General features: G+C 45.3%; 1 protein-coding gene and 1 pseudogene across 5 annotated transcripts; both read left to right on the top strand.

Moving 5' to 3' along the window:
• The first annotated feature begins 336 nt into the window (after positions 1-336).
• LOC147962647 (uncharacterized) lies at positions 337-13,606 on the top strand. Of its 5 annotated transcripts, none has more exons than XR_015611460.1 (3): positions 337-2,032; positions 2,109-2,413; positions 13,362-13,606. XR_015611460.1 is itself a non-coding variant. In XM_087536587.1 (3 exons), the coding sequence occupies exon 3, from the start codon at positions 4,692-4,694 to the stop codon at positions 5,379-5,381; it is 690 nt and encodes a 229-aa protein (XP_087392713.1). In that variant the 5' UTR covers positions 348-2,032; positions 2,109-2,413; positions 4,608-4,691; the 3' UTR covers positions 5,382-5,462. The 5 variants fall into 5 exon arrangements, 3 of the variants coding, with proteins under 3 accessions (XP_087392713.1, XP_087392714.1, XP_087392715.1); XR_015611459.1 differs by lacking the exon at positions 13,362-13,606 and adding an exon at positions 4,322-4,601; XM_087536587.1 differs by lacking the exon at positions 13,362-13,606 and adding an exon at positions 4,608-5,462 and having other exon boundaries at positions 348-2,032.
• Positions 10,782-12,109, top strand: LOC147962648 (uncharacterized; annotated as a pseudogene).
• Positions 13,607-17,201: the final 3,595 nt, after the last annotated feature.

Here is a 17,201-nt window from a genome sequence, read left to right on the forward strand (position 1 = left end):
TGCGAGCACGAGGTGGCAGTTTCAAACGGTAAGCGACATAGTCAATCTTAGCAATGACATTGTATGGCCCATAGTACTTGGGCGCAAGCTTGCCTTTGGCACTGGAACAAGGAACACAATTGAGCGGCAGTGTTGGGGAACCAAGCCCATTCTTCGATGTCAAAGGAAGAGCGAGAAATTAGCCTATCATAGGTGACATTCTGTTCTGTCACCGAAAATGGCCATCAGTGACAACATTTGGTTCGTCATTTAAGATACGAGCATGCATGACGGGGGAAGTGGTACCGTCAAGATTTTATTTTTTTATGACGACGCTTCAGTGACGGGGGGGGGGGCAGTACATTTTCCGTGAGAAAAAATGGTTTTACCTGACACAAGTGAAACGTCGCAAAATAGAGCAAATTTTGTAGTGCCAACGCTTATCACAAGTAGCATCCTCCGACATGGAAGTTGCTCCATTTTGGCTTGATTTACAATATTTTTACTTGATTTCCTTCCATGTGTGATATTTCCTGCCAAATAATGGAAAAAGTGGATTTTCTTCTCTTTCAAAGAGTTAGCATTAGAAATAAGCAGAAATCAATATAATCTGGTGAAAACCAAATGAACACTAAATAATCATAAATTCTCGAGCCATCACTGGCTAACCAAGAGGGCGATGGCGAGGGCGCTGTGGTTGAAGAGGGTCATGGGGTCGTTGGTGAGGGACTCGTCGACGTTTGATGGAGGCTTATAAGATGAAGATGTGTTGCAGGAAGACTGAAAACTATAGGGTGCGGTGCTAGCTGGCGGCTGCGGGGGTTTCTAATAGAGACATACAGTGGACAATGGATATAACAACCAAAGTACACAGCAACGCTTATGGACAGGAAACACGAAGGTTGAATTTATTAAATGAACTCAAACGGGTCAAATAAACCAGTCGTTCAGTGACAAATATTGGTCTATTTTTGTCTTTGGACCACAATATCACACATGGGTCATTTTTAGACTAGCTTGTGATAAGAATTCTATCGAGCCCCAGAATTTTATCATTGATGCGCTTGAGTAGGCCAGTCAGTGATAAAACTCGTCACACTGACGCGTGCTTGGTGGCTCATCATGATGAGGGGTCAGTGCTCCCGAATCTACATTAGTGAGATGTTCTGACGGCTCGATATCTTGGAAGTGCTCACATGGTCAGCATGTGCGCGTGTGTGTTTTCAAAGTGGTGAGTATATGTGTGTGTTGACGGATATCTTGCAGTTCTACTATCAAAGCCATTCAACCTTTTGTATATGTTTTGTATGTTCTTTTGTGGCGCACAAAGCATGCAACTTATCTTGTTTTGTGTATCTCATCTTAGTCAACCACAACTAATTAAACATAGCATCCTTTTAATAAGATGAATGGATTCTTTCTTTTTCATGTATTTTCTGGTCTCATTTTTGGTTAGCCGGTTGGTGAAAGACTTTTTGGCTCTCATATTAATACCATGAACAATGGCACCTATTGAACCCTTGTTGTTGCAACTTGTTAACAAGTGAGAGGCAATCAGAAGCAACTTCGAAAGACTGAACTCCTATGCTTTCAGCAAGCATAAGCGCCTGGCGGATGGCCTCTGCTTCAGCAATTTCAGGACATTGCACATGATCAACAACACATCGACAAGCAGCATGCATTACCCCTAGATGATTATGCATGACAGCACCATATCCAGCCTTTCCAGTACCGGAAAAGATCTCAGCATCCACGTTCATCAGCATTAGGCCCTCCGGTGGCAGACCCATTTCTCAATTGACGTCAAGGTCCACTACTTTGGTGACTTAAGAGACTGAGGAGCTTGTTTACTGCACTTCTTTTTTAATATGGTGTTTCAGGTTTCATAAGTGAGGACAAAATATATTTTGTGCTCGATTTCACTATGGATGTTTCAAGCTGCAACCATATGTGCTTGGCGGTAGGGATTTTGTGCTGGGATTGTGTGTTGGAGATAAGAGGATAGTCCGAAATCCGAACAACCATATGGCAGCAAGTGTGCAAACAATTTAAGGTACCGAAACCCCCTATTTTTTGACTTAGGGTTTGCTTTGTTACACTATGCTATCATGAATTAATGAATATGTCAGTTGTGGCCGAAGAGCAAGTTAGAGAACTTGTATGTATGCAATAGCCGAAGAGCAAGCCGGAGGCCTGGAGACATTGGTGTTGATTCTACCGGTGGCAACAACAAATATTGAGAGAGCATTTTCTACCATGAGTATAGTCAAGAGCAAGTTGAGAAATAAGATGGGTGATAGTCTTTTGGATGATGGCCTAGTCACATACATTCAGAGGGATGCTTTTGCCGAGGTGAATGAAGATGATATAATTGATACTTTCATGGCAATGCAAAAGCTTAGGCCAAAAACATAGTCTTTTTGAGCTTCTCAAGGTACGTACTATGGTCCATATAGTATGTACTATGTATGCTTCTTTATGCAAAACTTAGACTTAATTTAGAATTTTAGTGTGTTTATACGAGCATATTTATCTATTTCTATGTGATATTAGTAACTAGTTAGAACGCCCAAATGTCATATTTCTTGTAAATTGTTTTTTGAGGGGTCGGACCACCTTGATGTCAAATGCTAGCTCCGCCATAGCCGAGGGTGCGGGCCTGGACAGGAGTGAGCGGGAGAAAAGGTTGCTCTTCTTCGGTCGCGTTGCCGAGCGTCGCCATTGCAAAGCGGGAGAACATGGTGCTAGTTAGCGCCGCTTCCATTTCTCATCATTAGTTCACGGTTGATAAGGTGCTAGCTTGCTTAGCCTGGATTCAGAATTGACGCCGAAGCATCACGAGCTAAATTGGTACGCAGTGTGGTACGAGCAATTGACGCTGAATTCAAAGTATCGTATTTGTTGGTGTTGATGGAGACGGCGAGCAGCGGCTTGTCATGTGCGGCAGCGCAACTTGGGACCGTCCCAGGGGAGATGAGGCCGTACAGAGGCAATCGCTTAATTCGGTTTCCTGCTCGATTGATAGATCCGAGGCCCTAAACAGATCACGTGCTGGCGGGAGTCTAAGCAGAGATGAACATTACTAGCAAATTAGAGCATCTTAGCCGTTCGGTCCACATGACGTCGAAAAAAGCCGCCTGAAGGCGAGCCGACGCTAAATTAACGCGTGTGGGGGTGATTTAACTCTCAGTCGTCGGCCAACAGGTCATCTCGGGTTCGACGATATTTCGTACAAAATATATGCAAACTCGACGATTTTTGCATGAACTCGACAATACTTTATTGGAATTAGTAAAAAAACATGAAAACATGCAAACTACGACTGAACTACGCCTAAACTACGCCAAACTCCGCCTAGCCGTCACCGCCACCGCCGTCGCCGTCGTCTACATGCCGAGAAGCCAGTAGAAGCGGGTGTAGTCGCCGCCGTCACCATCATCGTCGTCGTCATTGCGCGGCTGGCTTTGGCCGGCGCCGTCCCTGCTGCACCCCCGGCCAGGGCACCGGAGGCACCGGGCCGCCGCCGGCGCTTAGCCTCCACGTCCCCAACACCCGCATGTCAGGGGGCGCCGGGTACTCGGCCTCGTACAGCAGGCGCGTCTCCGGCTCTTGGAGGTGGCGGCGGCCGAAGCCGTTCGCCTGGGTACCTCTCGGCCATCTTTCTCATCAGCGGGAAGAGGGGAGAGTGTTGCTTTCTGCGCCGAAAAGGGGGGAAAATGAGAGCAGTTGCGTCCACCGGCGGGGAGGTCGCCTTTTATAGCCGTAGCTGGGCGGCGACAGGCTGCACGCCGGGCGACGCGTGGCTGGACGCGCGTCGCGACGCGTTCACTGCGCCGCTCGTGAGGCATCAATGAAGGCTGACCGGCGCGGCAGCCTTCGCATTGATTTCCACGGGAATCGAGGCGATGAGGGCGATGAAGCGTTGTCTCGCTGACTCGGCGGGCCCATCCGCTTTCGCGCCCAAAACGCTCGCCTTAGCGCCTCCGGACGCCCCCCAGCGCGCCGGGTTTGGCCTGGTTCCGCCGACGCCAGCTTCGGTCCAAACCAGCGAAAAACGAGCTCTCAAGGACGTGATTGGGCCGATTTTTGGGCGCCGACACGAAAAAATCGCCGGGGAGGGCTTGTTGGAGGCGCGACTGAAGATGCTCTTATCAAGCTATCCTCGAATCAATCTTTGATGCGAACAATATCAGTTGTTGGATCAATTTAATACTACACCTTAAATTCGGTAGTATGATGTACCCTAAAAAAATCTCTAGATAAATCGCGTCTCCTGTCTCCGTTGTCATCACACAATTCGTTTGGCAGGTCTCCTTTATTTATTTTTTCTATGCTTTGGCAGGTCTCGCTCGAGACAACCAAATCGTAGAAGACCATGTACACATGGGCTGCGACCGGCGGATCGGACACGGCCTTGAAACCGTGTGCGATGAGTTGTTGTGTAGTAGTGATAGTGCGTAGCTTGCCTTGTGCGCAATGTCCGACCGAGTCGACATGCAGATGGATTGCCGCTTGTACCACATCATGCATACGTTGTTTATAATTTTTGTACGTAACTATACATTTTATCCTTACTCTATTAGCATCTGCTTCCTAACCTCCACCTAACACTAATTCTGATGTATAAGAAAGGAAGATCAACGCGGCGACGACCACGACCTTTGCCAAACCGCATCCATCCATCCGTGAGTCCATTCATCCGTCAATAACTAATGAATGCATTGAATATGCATATGTACTACTACTACATATATCCAACAAAACAAAAGAGACTGGAACTTCAAAAAAAAAAGAGAGAGAGAGACTGGCCGGTGGAACACGTCAACAATCCATTCTGCTCCTATATATACATGCCATCGATGCGGGCTTCCTCAACCCAACCGGAGCAAAGCAAACACCACATCCACCTCACTCAGCTCAGCTCACTTCATCCCGAAGAAGAAGAAGAAGATCGCGTCATGGGGCCTGGAAGGTTTCTTGGTCAGAAGAAGGAGGAGGCGAGGTCACTAACAGGTGGTGGCCGTGGCTCTGGGGCGCGAGGCGGCGTCCGCGACACTCCGGAGTCCAGCTCCGCGGCGCGCGGCGGCCTCGGCGGCCCTAAGAAGGAGCGGGAGCCGCCCCTGCTGGAGGAGCACTTGGGGTTGGCCTTTGAGGCCGGCGACCCGGAAGACTCGCCGGGGTTCCTCCAGGCGATTCGCGAATCGGAGAAGGCGTCGGCGTCGCCCCTGCTGCTGGAGAAGTACCAGAAGTTGGCCCCCGAGGCCGGTCACCCCGACGACCCCCCGGATTCTCCGGGGCTCCACGCCGCGCTCGCCGCTTCGAGGGCCCCGGGCGGCGTCATTGACCTGAGTGACTACGACTTCGGCAGCGACGACGAGGACAAGAGGATTAGGACTAGTTAGGTTAAAACTCAAATTTTGTTTGAATATTTGTAAAAATCCTAAAATTTGAGTTGTTTGAAATGATCGTTCAAATTCGGTTTATTCGGCGTAACTGGTTTGGTTTATTAGATTTTAAAAATATCAGTTTTTACAAAATGCTAACCGAAATATGATACCTAAAAAATCAAGCAAAAAAAAAAATAGACCGACCTACTTCGGTTTGGTTAATTCGGTATTTCGGTGCACGGGAGTAAATCAGATTTCGGAAAAGTAGAGTACATCCAAGCAAGAAGTTGTATGGTAGTTGCTCATAAGGCAAACACAGATTAGATCGGTGTCTTCGGGCTAATCGGTTGTTTAGCGACTGGAACTGAAGTAACAATCGAACACCGAAGTTCATTTAAACAAAAACAAAACAAAAGAGAAAGATCGAAAAAATGAAACTATTTGATTTATTCGGTTCAGTTCAGTTTCCGGTTGAAAGTGCCCACCCCTACTTCATGTAAAAAAAGGCATGCATGCAAAATTGTGAAATGAAAATAAATATTAAAGAACAAAAATTTAAATAATGAAAATAAGACAGAAAATAATGAAAATGGTTTAAATTCATTTGTAATAAACAAAAGAATTTAAATTTAAAGTTGGGGATGGAATTGTTTGAAATGTTAAAATGATTAATGGAAACCATCAATTTAAATAATGAAAAAAGACAGAAAAGAAGAATCTAAAATAAAAAATATAAATAAAATATTTTAAAAAGGAAAAATAAATAATTTAAAGTTGGCGCTGGAATTGTTTGAAATGTTGAAATGAAAAAAATGAATGAAAACATCAATTTAACTAAACAAAATAGACAGAAAATAAGGGTAAGAGGCTGCAAAAAAATATAAAGAAAAAATTAAAAAGTTTAGCTGTAAATAATTGTTGAAGAATAAAACTGAAGTAATGAAAATATGACATAAAAATTTTATAAGGACTTACATTTATTTGTAGTAATGAAAACAATTTCAGTTTCTGTTGGAATGACAATTCAAAAGTATGTGAAAAAACAATATAATGAAAAGAATTGAAAATAATAAGCCCACCCTAGTCACTAGGCTTCGCGTGGCATAGTCGGCCCATCCCGAATCAAGCACACACGGGCGATAATGACAAGCCTCTCTGCCGGCAGATGGCCCAGTGACTGGGCCCAACATGCCAGTGACGGCGAGAGGAACGGCAAGTTAGTTAAGAGGAGCTCGACGGCATAGGTGCGACTAAACTCCCACCCCCGTGCGGGGGGAGCAACTAGTTAACGGGCGCTCCTTCGGCTGCCTCGCAACGATCAGCTTCATTTGGCGCGCTTTCAGCCATTCGTCACATGTCGCGCTTTGGACGCTTCTTCCGGATTTTATTTTTATTTTTTCGCACGCGTTTTCGGTCTTTTAAACGGTTTTTTCGATGTTTTGGTTTTCCCCCGGTCTTCCTTAGCTTTTCGATCAAAGAAAAAAATCCAGGAAATTTTTTTTTGCGTGAAAAAAACATGTTTTTTTCTTTCGCGAAAGTCACTGTTTTTTTCCGCGAGAGACACGGTTGTGCTTTATCGAGAGTCACGACCGTGCCTTTCGGAAACGGAAAAAACGTGTTTTCTGTTTTTTTTCTTTCGCGAGAGTCACGGTTTTGCTTCCGCGAGACGCACGGTTGTGCTTTCGCGAGATTCACGGCCATGCCTCTCGGAAAGGGATAAACAAAACATGTTTTCTGCTTTTTCTTTCTTTCGGGAGTCACAGTTTTGCTTCCGCGAGAGGCACGGTTGTGCTTTCGCGAAAGTCACGGCCGTGCCTCTCAGAAAGGAAAAATATATGCGTTTTCTGTTTTTTCTCTTTCGCGAGAGTCACGGTTTTGCTTCCGCGAGAGGCACGGTTGTACTCTCACGAGAGTCGTGGCCGTGCCTCTCGGAAACGGAAAAAAAATACGTTTTTTGTTTTTTTTCCTTCCACGAGAGTCACGGTTTTGCTTTCACGAGAGGCACGGGTGTGACTTCGCGAGAGGCACAGGCGTGCCTCTTTCGGAAAGGAAAAAAAACCATGTTCCTGGTTCGTTTTTTCGCCCGGTTTTTTTGTTCGGTTTTTTTCGTAAAAAAAATTCGTGAAAAACTATCAACATGGGATCTAGTTTTGAAGATCTCAACGCGAAGAATCCAATGGTGAAAACGATTCGAGATTTGGACGCACGGTTTAAAAGATAAAATGTTTTGAATAAACGGATCTACGAAAAAAGGAAAAACTAGCAGGTTACGATAAGTGACGCGCTGCATGTGCGCCACTTATCGCGACCTGAGAAAGTGGAGTGTTCTTTGCAACGAGTAGTTTTTAATTAGTGATTTCGCCGTGCGGGCGAGCTGAGGCGTGGTGCGCGCTTGGGCCGGCCCAATAGCTGCCGAGGCAGGCGAGCAGTTGTGCACGCGTTGGGCCAATGCCATAGGCCTTTTTTTTCTAGAATTCTTTTATTTTTTAAAAATTAACTCAAAATGTGCTGACTTAGAATTTTGCTTCTACTTTTTAATATATGTTGATTCATATTTATTTATTTATATTTATATTTATTCCTGTTTATTTTTTTCATATTTTTTCATGTTTATTCATATATATGTATATTTATTCATGTTTATTCATATTTATTTTATTTTCAAATTAAAATTTGAAATTGTTTGAAAAGCAATTTAAAGATTGGAAATTCATAACTTCAGTTATAGAACTTCAAATCAAAAGTATTTGGCATGGAGCCATGACTTGGTCATACTGTGATATGAAAAAAAGATGGGGCCATTTCTAGCTTGGCGGAAAAATGATATTGTCACCCCGCCTGGCCTATGTTTGTCACCATGTTCTCAACCAGTGCTTTTTTGGACTTTGCATAAATGATCGCATCTTTTCAGAACAGGCAGGCATGGCCATTTTAGGCAAGCATGCCTGATGGTAACGACATTGGACACCGTTGGCATGTTGTGACACGTGTAAGCTTTTATCGCCCTTTTTGACCGAAATAATTCAAAAATATGGATAACTTGTGGTAAGTGAAAACCAACTTGGATGGATGCTTGACTTGGTTATACCAGCAGATGGAAAAAACATGGGGTCATTTCTCACAAGTCGAAAATATCACGTGCGCACCGATTGTGAACTCCTGCAGCGCGGCGGCGGCGGCCTACGCAGCGACCTCATCCCTCGCATCCGCGGCGTGCCTCCGGCCCTTCCTCTTGGCCGACTCCCTTACCCGTTGTTCGGGCGTCAGCGCCTTCTTCGGCTTGGTCGTTGCGGCGATCTTGCGCGGGGCACGCTGTTCGGGCGGCCTTTCCCGCCGGGGGGGGGGGGGGGGGGGGGGACGGCGCCGGACGAGGCGAGGGAGGCGAGGCCAGCGGCGGCGTTGAGGTCGAGGTCGATGGCGTCCTCCATGGCTGGTTGGGGGGTCGGGGACACGCGCGGGCGAGAGCGTTTTTGGAGAAAATGAGAGAAAATGGTGGTGGCTGCCACCGACAGGCGGGCTCGGGGAGAGGAGTAGGCGCGCGCGCGTCCGTCTCGTGTCCGGGCCGACGCAAATCCGGCACAAAATTGGACCTGAAATGCGTCGCCCACGAACGAAAAACGGACGCGCGTTCGTTTGGGTCGGCGCGTTGGGCTGCCATTTTTGTCCGCGCCGATCCAAACGAATGCGGGCGGACGAAATGGGTCATCCCATTGGACTTGCTCTAAGCTCCAAGGAAGAAGATGATTCCGACACTGGACTATATCTCTGAATGCGATGCTACTTCACACAGATTGATTTTCATGACATCTATAATTCGATAGCTACATGAAAGAAATTGTACTGACATGTACAAATGGTAAGAAGAATAAGGACAAAAAATCTACCATTTGTAAAAATGGTGAAAAAATAAGGAGAAAAAAACAATTTTTGAGTTCATGAAGCTTTTTAAAATTCAGAGAAGCTTTTTAAAATTTTCTAGATTTTTGGAACACATGAACAATATTTTTTAACCGGCGATTATTTGTTAAAATTTGGGAAGAATTTTTGTAATTCAAGAACATTTTTGAGTTCATGAATAATTTTCAAATATGTGATTTATTTTTAAATTTGATAACCTTTTGAGAAAATTTGCTGAACTTTTTTTGAATATTGTGAACATTTTCTACAAATTCACAAACATTTTGAGAAACTGCGAACATCTTTCTGAATTGGCAAACCATTTTACTGAAACTTGTGAACATTTTTCTCATTTTTTTCGAAACATTAAAAAAAGATGAACATGAACAGTGTTTGAATACGCATACATATTTTTGGAATATTCGAACATTTTTTCCTCAACATTTTTTATGAAATCGTGAACAGTGTTTGAATACGCGTACATATTTTCTAATTCATGATTTTTCGAATTCATGAACTACTTTTGAATTTCTTGAACAATTTAGAACTATGTTAACATTTTTTGAAATCACGAAATTTTTTTAATCCATTAACATTTAAGATTGCTTGAACATTTTTCATAATTCACAATTTTTAAAAATTTGAGAAGCTATTTAATCCTGAATTATTTTAACAAAGAATAAAACGAAAACAGAAAAAAATGGAAAAATGAAAAGAAAAATAGGGCACGTAGGGGCCCGCAAATGGGCTAACCCAAACTTGTGCCCCGGGGGGAAGGGAGAGTGCGCGTTTTGCACAATCCTTGACCCGCACCGCACCAAATTAATAGTGTGTCCCGCCATTGGCTTGGGCCTCTCCTCACGCGCCCCCTCCCCAATCTCAAGGGGGCTGGTCGCAGCGAGAGTTCCCGTGCCCAAGAAAGCAAGTGCTCGACGACAAGCCCTCGAGCACCTCCTAAGTTCGCTCAATGGATCTCTGATCATGATGGCACCAAGTCTGCTTCTCCGTGTACCCGGGGACCCCGTCTCCATTCCCGCCGACAGAAAGATTCCAACAAGTGATGTATATATGGATGTTGTCCAGATGAATTTCCCCTTTTTATCCAAACCACAGATGAAAATTAATAGACATATTTACGGAGCTTTAAGCTATAATTTGTTTTCTAAACGTTTTTGAAGGTTAAAGCGACAATTCTCCAATCCATGGAGATGAATGGCTTCGTAGAGCTCAGTGCCCCACTCATTGGTGACTGGTCGCCCTAATTTTCTAAACGTTTTCGAAGGTTAAAGTGACAATTTTCCAATCCATGAAATGATAGACATATTTGTAGGTAGATGTATATAGGATTAGGGGAGTGATATTTTTTTCCAAACGTTTTTTGAAGCTTAAAGCGACAGTTTTGAATCCATGGAGCTAAATAAAATGGCTTGGTAGAGCTCACTATCCCACTCACTCGTCACTCCCACTACCCCGAACCCCAACCCTAACCCTCAATCCCCTTCCTCCACCCCAGCCGCCATGGCCACGCAGCCGCCGCCGACCATTCCCGACGAGCTCCTGGAGGAGATCTTCATCCGCCTGCCCACCCCGGACGCGCTCACCCGCGCCTCCGCCGCCTGCACCTCCTTCCGCCGGGTCATCAAAGGCCGCGCCTTCCGCACGCTGCATCGCCCTCCCCTCCTCGGCTTCATGGACGCGGGCGGATTCCACCCCGCCCAGGCGCCGCACCCCTCCGCCCCGCTCGCCCCCTGCGGAGCCGACTTCTCCTTCGTCCCGGCCGTCGTTTCTTCTTCGTCCTACTACGTCCCGCCGGGCGCCCAAGAAGACGACGGGGAAGGCCCACGCTGGCGCCCCCGCGACGTCCGCGACGGCCGCGTCCTCCTAGATTGGAGATCCTTCTACCCCCGTTCCGTCCACATGTGGAGCTACCGCCAAGACTGTGCCCGCCATCAGGTAAGCATCCTCATGGACTCCAGTGAGCTCGGTGACGAAGAACGCTGTGACCGCCCGACGTGGACCAAACAGGAGCGGTGCAACGCTTCCAACTTCCACCTCGCCGTCTGTGACCCGCTGTCCAGCAGATACGTCTTGCTTCCAACCATACCTGAGGACCTCGCCGCCCAACCGCAGGATCGCCTCCATGGATTCGAGCCCGTGCTTGCTCCCAACACCAGGGACGACGGCGAGGAAGAGCCCTTCAAGGTGATATGCATAGCAAGATACATGACGAAGCTTGTCCTCTTTGTGCTCCCGGCCACAACTATGCAATGGTCTATGCTCGAGCCTCCCACCTCACCTTCGTTGGAACGCATGTCCTGTTTTGACTGCGTCGCTGCTGCTTCTACTGGACACGGCCTTATGGATGGAGTGACCATTTGATGGTGCTGGACACACGCACTTTGAGGTTTTCCACTGTCGACCTTCTCACCGGCTACCATCTGGAGCTCAGCGATCTGCCTGACGAGTGCTTTGCCCATCGTCACGCAAATGCCGTTGTGATGGGCCGAGAAGGAGTCCTTGAGATGTTTTCCCTTGTCGGTCAACATGGATCCTTTGCCCTCTACCATACCTCTCTGAAGAATAGTTCGCAGCAGTGGAAGCTAGAGAAGATCATACAGCTTCCTGGGCAGTATCATTCCATTTGCACAATGCGTGCAGCCGAGGGATTCTTGTTCTTCCGAGGCGCTCCAGAAGGTATTCATGTTGGGAATGTGGATTGTTACTCAATGGAGGTCAAGACTTATGAAATTACCAAAGTCTTCACAAAGATGGAGAATACCTTCAATCCCAGACGTGCCCTCCCATACTTTAGCTTCCCACCGTTGTTATCAGAACCAACTATATGATCAACCGGTAAGCCTGATTATTTTATTTTATATTGCCATTGGGTGCAGGCTATGCTTGCTCTATTCGCATGGTTATATAGAGAATTAGTTATTGTTTTATTGGTCCTGGCTACCTTGTGAAACTAGCTAGGAGAGGTGGCCAATCGATGGTTTTATAAGCTGATATCTGAGTACTCTTTATTTGCCTTGTTGTGTTTTCAAGAGCATAGAGTTCACATGTCATGGTCAGCTATTTTTTATTTATCTTGCTTCACCGCAATAAGATGGCTATAGGATTATTGCGCCTTTGTTCTTAAGCTATATTTTACCCTATAATTTTTTAGATAGGAAAGATTCCCATTGCATCAACTGCAGTTGCTTCAAAGTTCTACTCCCATGGTTATATAGAAAGTTAATTATGTAGAAGTGCATGCTCTAGCCAATGCAACCAAAAGACCAATCTTATGGAAGAGACTAGGCAACACATTATACGTCAACACTCCCCCTCACGTGTGGCTCCCTCAGGCCTAAACGTGGACCGAAAGTGGGCTGCAATTTAATTGCGCCAGCCGGGTCTTGAACTCAAGACCTCCTGGCTCTGATACCATGTAGAAGTGCATGCTCTAGCCAATGCAACCAAAAGACCGATCTTATGGAAGAGACTATGCAACACATTATACGTCAACGGTTCTATTGGGCTTGACTACCTTGTCACCCTGCTAGGATAAGTAGTCAATTCATGGTTTGATTCTGCATGCATGTTTAACTCCCATGTATGTGATTGAAAATGCTAACTGAAAAGAAAGATTGGACACTAGTTTCGACAGCTAGTTTTTGTTGCTCCATATCTTAGGAGAGAAAATGGCATTCACGCTTGCATCTCTATGCAAATCTGTCTTTACGTAGGAGTACATTGTTAGTCATACTTAGCACTTACTACACATTATTCACTCAGTTGAAAAGATGTTCAAAACAAGAATGTTGCATAACCTGTAAGTTGATGTTTGAAGGTTCTGAATCTAATATTTGTGAACACTCCTTATTTACCATGTTCTGTTTCCAAGAAAAGATAGGATTCACCTGTTATGGTCTGCCGATTTTTGTGTATATTGCTTCCAAACTGCAAAATGAGCAGCGGGTGCACCTTTGTTCTTAAGCTATGGTGTGCTCCGCGGTTTAGCACATTCCTCCTTCCTAAGAAGTTGGGATAGGGAAATTTCCCATTGCATCAACTGCAGTTGCTTCAGTTTTCTAACTAAGTACATTTATGCAGATCTGAGCTCGCTTGCTAGTCATTTTGGTCTTGCTTGGGCGATCTACGCCTGTGGGGTTGGATGGCGGATGTTCAAGATTGTGCTGATGTGGTTTGATATGTCTGTATTAGTATGAATGTAAGCAGGATATGCTGTCAGCAAGGACCAACACTGAGGTCTAAGACTCCGGTTTATATTATGTACTGATGTTTGTGTTGGAAGACTTCGCTTTATGTTCCCCTTTTTAATCCATGTCCTTAGTCTAGATGAACTAGCTTTTATTTGCATGAGCGAATGAGTTCATCTGTAACCCCTTCCAGTTTTCTGGATGATTGAGTTTATCATGCACTCAGCATAGATGTTTTGTGCAAATGAGGACTGGCTGTAATAGAGATGGATATCATACATACATCAACTTCCAGAGCTTCAGGTTTCGCAAAGATGTGGTCCTCTCTCAAACTTCAGGTTTCTCTACCTTGTTCTAAATTTTCTAGACTTGTGCCTAGGTGGTTCAGGATCCTCCACGCACCTAGGTGACAGTTTCGTTATCAGGCTGTGACTGGGATGCGCGACCCTCGGCTGCTGCCGCCCTCTCAAGCGCCTTGAGCCGGTTAGCCTCCATGTGTGCCTTCTGCTCCTCTGTCTGCTCTGACTTTGCTTTGCTTGCTGCCACCATCATCACCTCCATCTTGATAATTCTTCGCGCCTCTTGGAGGCATGGGTTCTGCAGCTAAGTTGGTATTTGTATGTGGATAGATGTGGTATAAGTTGGGAACTTATGACTAGTACATGAAAATTTCCAGGGGTATTGTTGTGAGGTGGATGTGGACTACCAAAATGAGTTAGTTTCTGAGCACATATGAATGCCCTGTATTTGCCAGTTCGGAGCAATTTTTTGCTTATCTGCTCCTAATCTGGTACCGAAGCAAGTGATTTTTCCCAAGGGTAGTTTCTGAATCTAAACTGTCCTATAATCCCTTCCTGTTTCGATTGCTTTTTGTCAAAATACTGACTAATTATGTTTGTGGCTAGGCAATGGCATTGTTGATGGCCTAGTGGGCATTGTGAAAGGTACCTTCATAAGCTTATGGGCCTTTTTTTCTCTGTCCATCTTGCTCTCTACTCCCTCTGATCCATATTAACTGTCGCCGATTTAGTACAGCGACAATTTGTACTAAATCAGCGACAATTTGTATGGATCGGAGGGAGTAATAACTACTACTTGTATCGATCTATTGTAAGTCTGTCAATGACATATTCATGGCATGGGTATTGCTGTGAAGTGGACAAGCATGATATTTTGTGGATTACCAAAACGAGTTAGTGCTGTCCATTTTACATGATCGAGTCCCGATCAATGCTTACGAAGATCGTGTGGTTGTTTATTTGTCAGACTGATGTTTAACTCTACTGACATGTATACAAATGGTAAAAAGAATAAGGGCAAAAATTCTACCATATGTAAAAATGGTAAAAATTAAAAAAAAATGGGGGCATTATGAGAAATGAACTCGGGACCTCTCGCACCCTAAGCGAGAATCATACCACCAGACCAAATGCCCTTTCATGCTAGAAATTCCTTTCAAGTTCTTGTATCATCACATCGATCATTCGATCCCATGGGCACCGGAACGAGATAGCTACATGCACCGGAGCGAGAATGGATGGCACGACGAAGTTTTTGTTTCTTTTGGATGGAGCGAGCTAGCTACATACCTCATCCAGGAGCTTAAACAAGTGGAAAACTTACTAATTATATCACGGAGAAGAGACGAATGAGCTACACGGCTGCTCGCACGATGAGCTGCATGGCATAGCGTGTCTCTGCCGGTTATTCTATCTGCCTGAACTTTGAAATGAACCGACACTGCAAAATTTTCATTTCGTAAAGCCATGGAGCAGAGGGAGCAGGCGCCGGAGGCACTGCACAATGCGTCAACGACAAATAACGTAGTTCTGATCTACAATTACATCAGTCAATGGCTTCTTGTTCCTCGTGGCCATTTGGCATTGATAGTTCGCTCTGAACTGACCAAAACTTGTTGGTTGTTTCTCATCAGAATGTTCTCTGAGCTGAGCAAGGCCAGACGTGCTTCGATGGCTTCCTCAGCTTCCACCAGGAGGCAGTGCAAGCCGTGCCACGACACTGTTTTTGATGTAGCACGCCGTGACCCCTGCCGGCCGCTCCATCCAGCGTAGCACCAGCATCTCATCCTCGGCTAATCCTGTCACCACGCCAAGCGGCTCGGCTCAGGTAGGGACAGTGTGGCTGGGAGCCGCCATTTGCCGGCCACCGGCGTTGGAGGGGGTGGCTGGATGTCCCGATGTCAGGGGAGAAGTGAGGAGAGAGACAGGGTTGGGCGTGGACGTTCGGTTCGTCTGCTCAAAAAACTAGACACCAAACTAGGACTTAAAAGAAAAAACTGACTATATGGTACAAAATTGAAATAAAATGCAATGGGATAATATTGTGGCACAACTCTGATCAATTGGGGCAAAACTTAAGAATTCTCTCAAAATGGGGTAAAATCTGATACAAAAGCTGAACTTGAGGGTAAAAAGTACTAGAGTTTACTTAAAATTTTACGCTAGAAGGGTTCTAGAATAGAACAAAATTTTAGGTTGGGCTGCGAGAATAAGGTAGATAGGAGGCGACTTATTTTTGCGGGCCACCCATAAGCACCAAAAAACTGGCCCTAATTTTCTGCCCTTTTAAATTTATCAAACGTCTTTTATTTTTGCGAGGGCAATTTTCAATCTATTCATCAACTGTCAAGGTAGCACAAAGAACACCAGAAGAAAAAAAAATAGTTCTGTAGACCACATAGCGACAACTACTAGCACTGAAGCAAGCCAAAGGTGTGGCGCCGTCTTCGCCCCTCCCTCATCGGAGACGGGCAAACGTTGTTGTAGTAGATAGTCGGGAAGTCATCGAGTTAAGGCCTCATAGGACCAGCACACCAGCACAGCAACCGCCGCCGATGAAGAGAAGCATTGGGCGGAAGGATCCAATCTGTACACACACGAACACAGACGAGCGAAGACATGATCCACGTGGATTCACTGAAGACAAACGCCAACCAATCCCGCGAGACCTGTCGGAGATAAACCTCCACACGCCCTCCGACGATGCTAAAAATACCATCGGGGCGGGGATTAGGTGGGGAGAACCTTATTCCATCTTCAGTGAGCCGCCGCCGCCTCGCCTCTCTGAGCAGGACACAAACCCTAACAAAACTCAAAGAGAAAAGTATATTTTTGATCCCTGAAGTTCCAAAAAAGTATAGACTTGGTCCCTCAAGATTTTTTTGTATACATTTTGTCCTTCAAGTCTCAAAATCAGATAATTTTGGTCCAAAACCAGATTTTGAGCACGTTGACTGGGATTTGACCAGATTTGACCGGGTTTGACCACATTGACTAGGTTTGACAGATGAATAGTAAATTCAAAAAAATAGCAAACAGATTCTAAAAACTATGAATTTTCTTGACAACAAAGATACTTGGGTGTGCGAGGTGCATGCAATTTTTTGTGTTCAAATAACATCCTAGGAGCACTAGCAAAAAAACAATTTTTGGCTTTTTTGTGAGCTCCTCGAATGTCAAAACATCACACAAATTTTCACGCACCTAGTGCACCCCAAGCATCTTGGTTGCCACAAAATTTCATATATTTTAGAATTTTTTTGCTATTTTTTTCGAATTTACTGTTCATCTATCAAATTTGGTCAACGTGGACAAACCTGGTCAAATGTGGTAAAACCGGGTCAACGTGCTTAAAATCTGGTTTTTGACCAAGCTTATCCGGTTTTGACATTTGAAGGACCAAATGTATACCAAAAGATCTTGAGGGAACAAGT

The sequence above is a fragment of the Triticum urartu genome, chromosome 7A (assembly GCF_056163025.1).
Source record: "Triticum urartu cultivar PI428250 chromosome 7A, HENAU_Tu73, whole genome shotgun sequence".
Taxonomy (NCBI): Eukaryota; Viridiplantae; Streptophyta; class Magnoliopsida; order Poales; family Poaceae; genus Triticum; species Triticum urartu.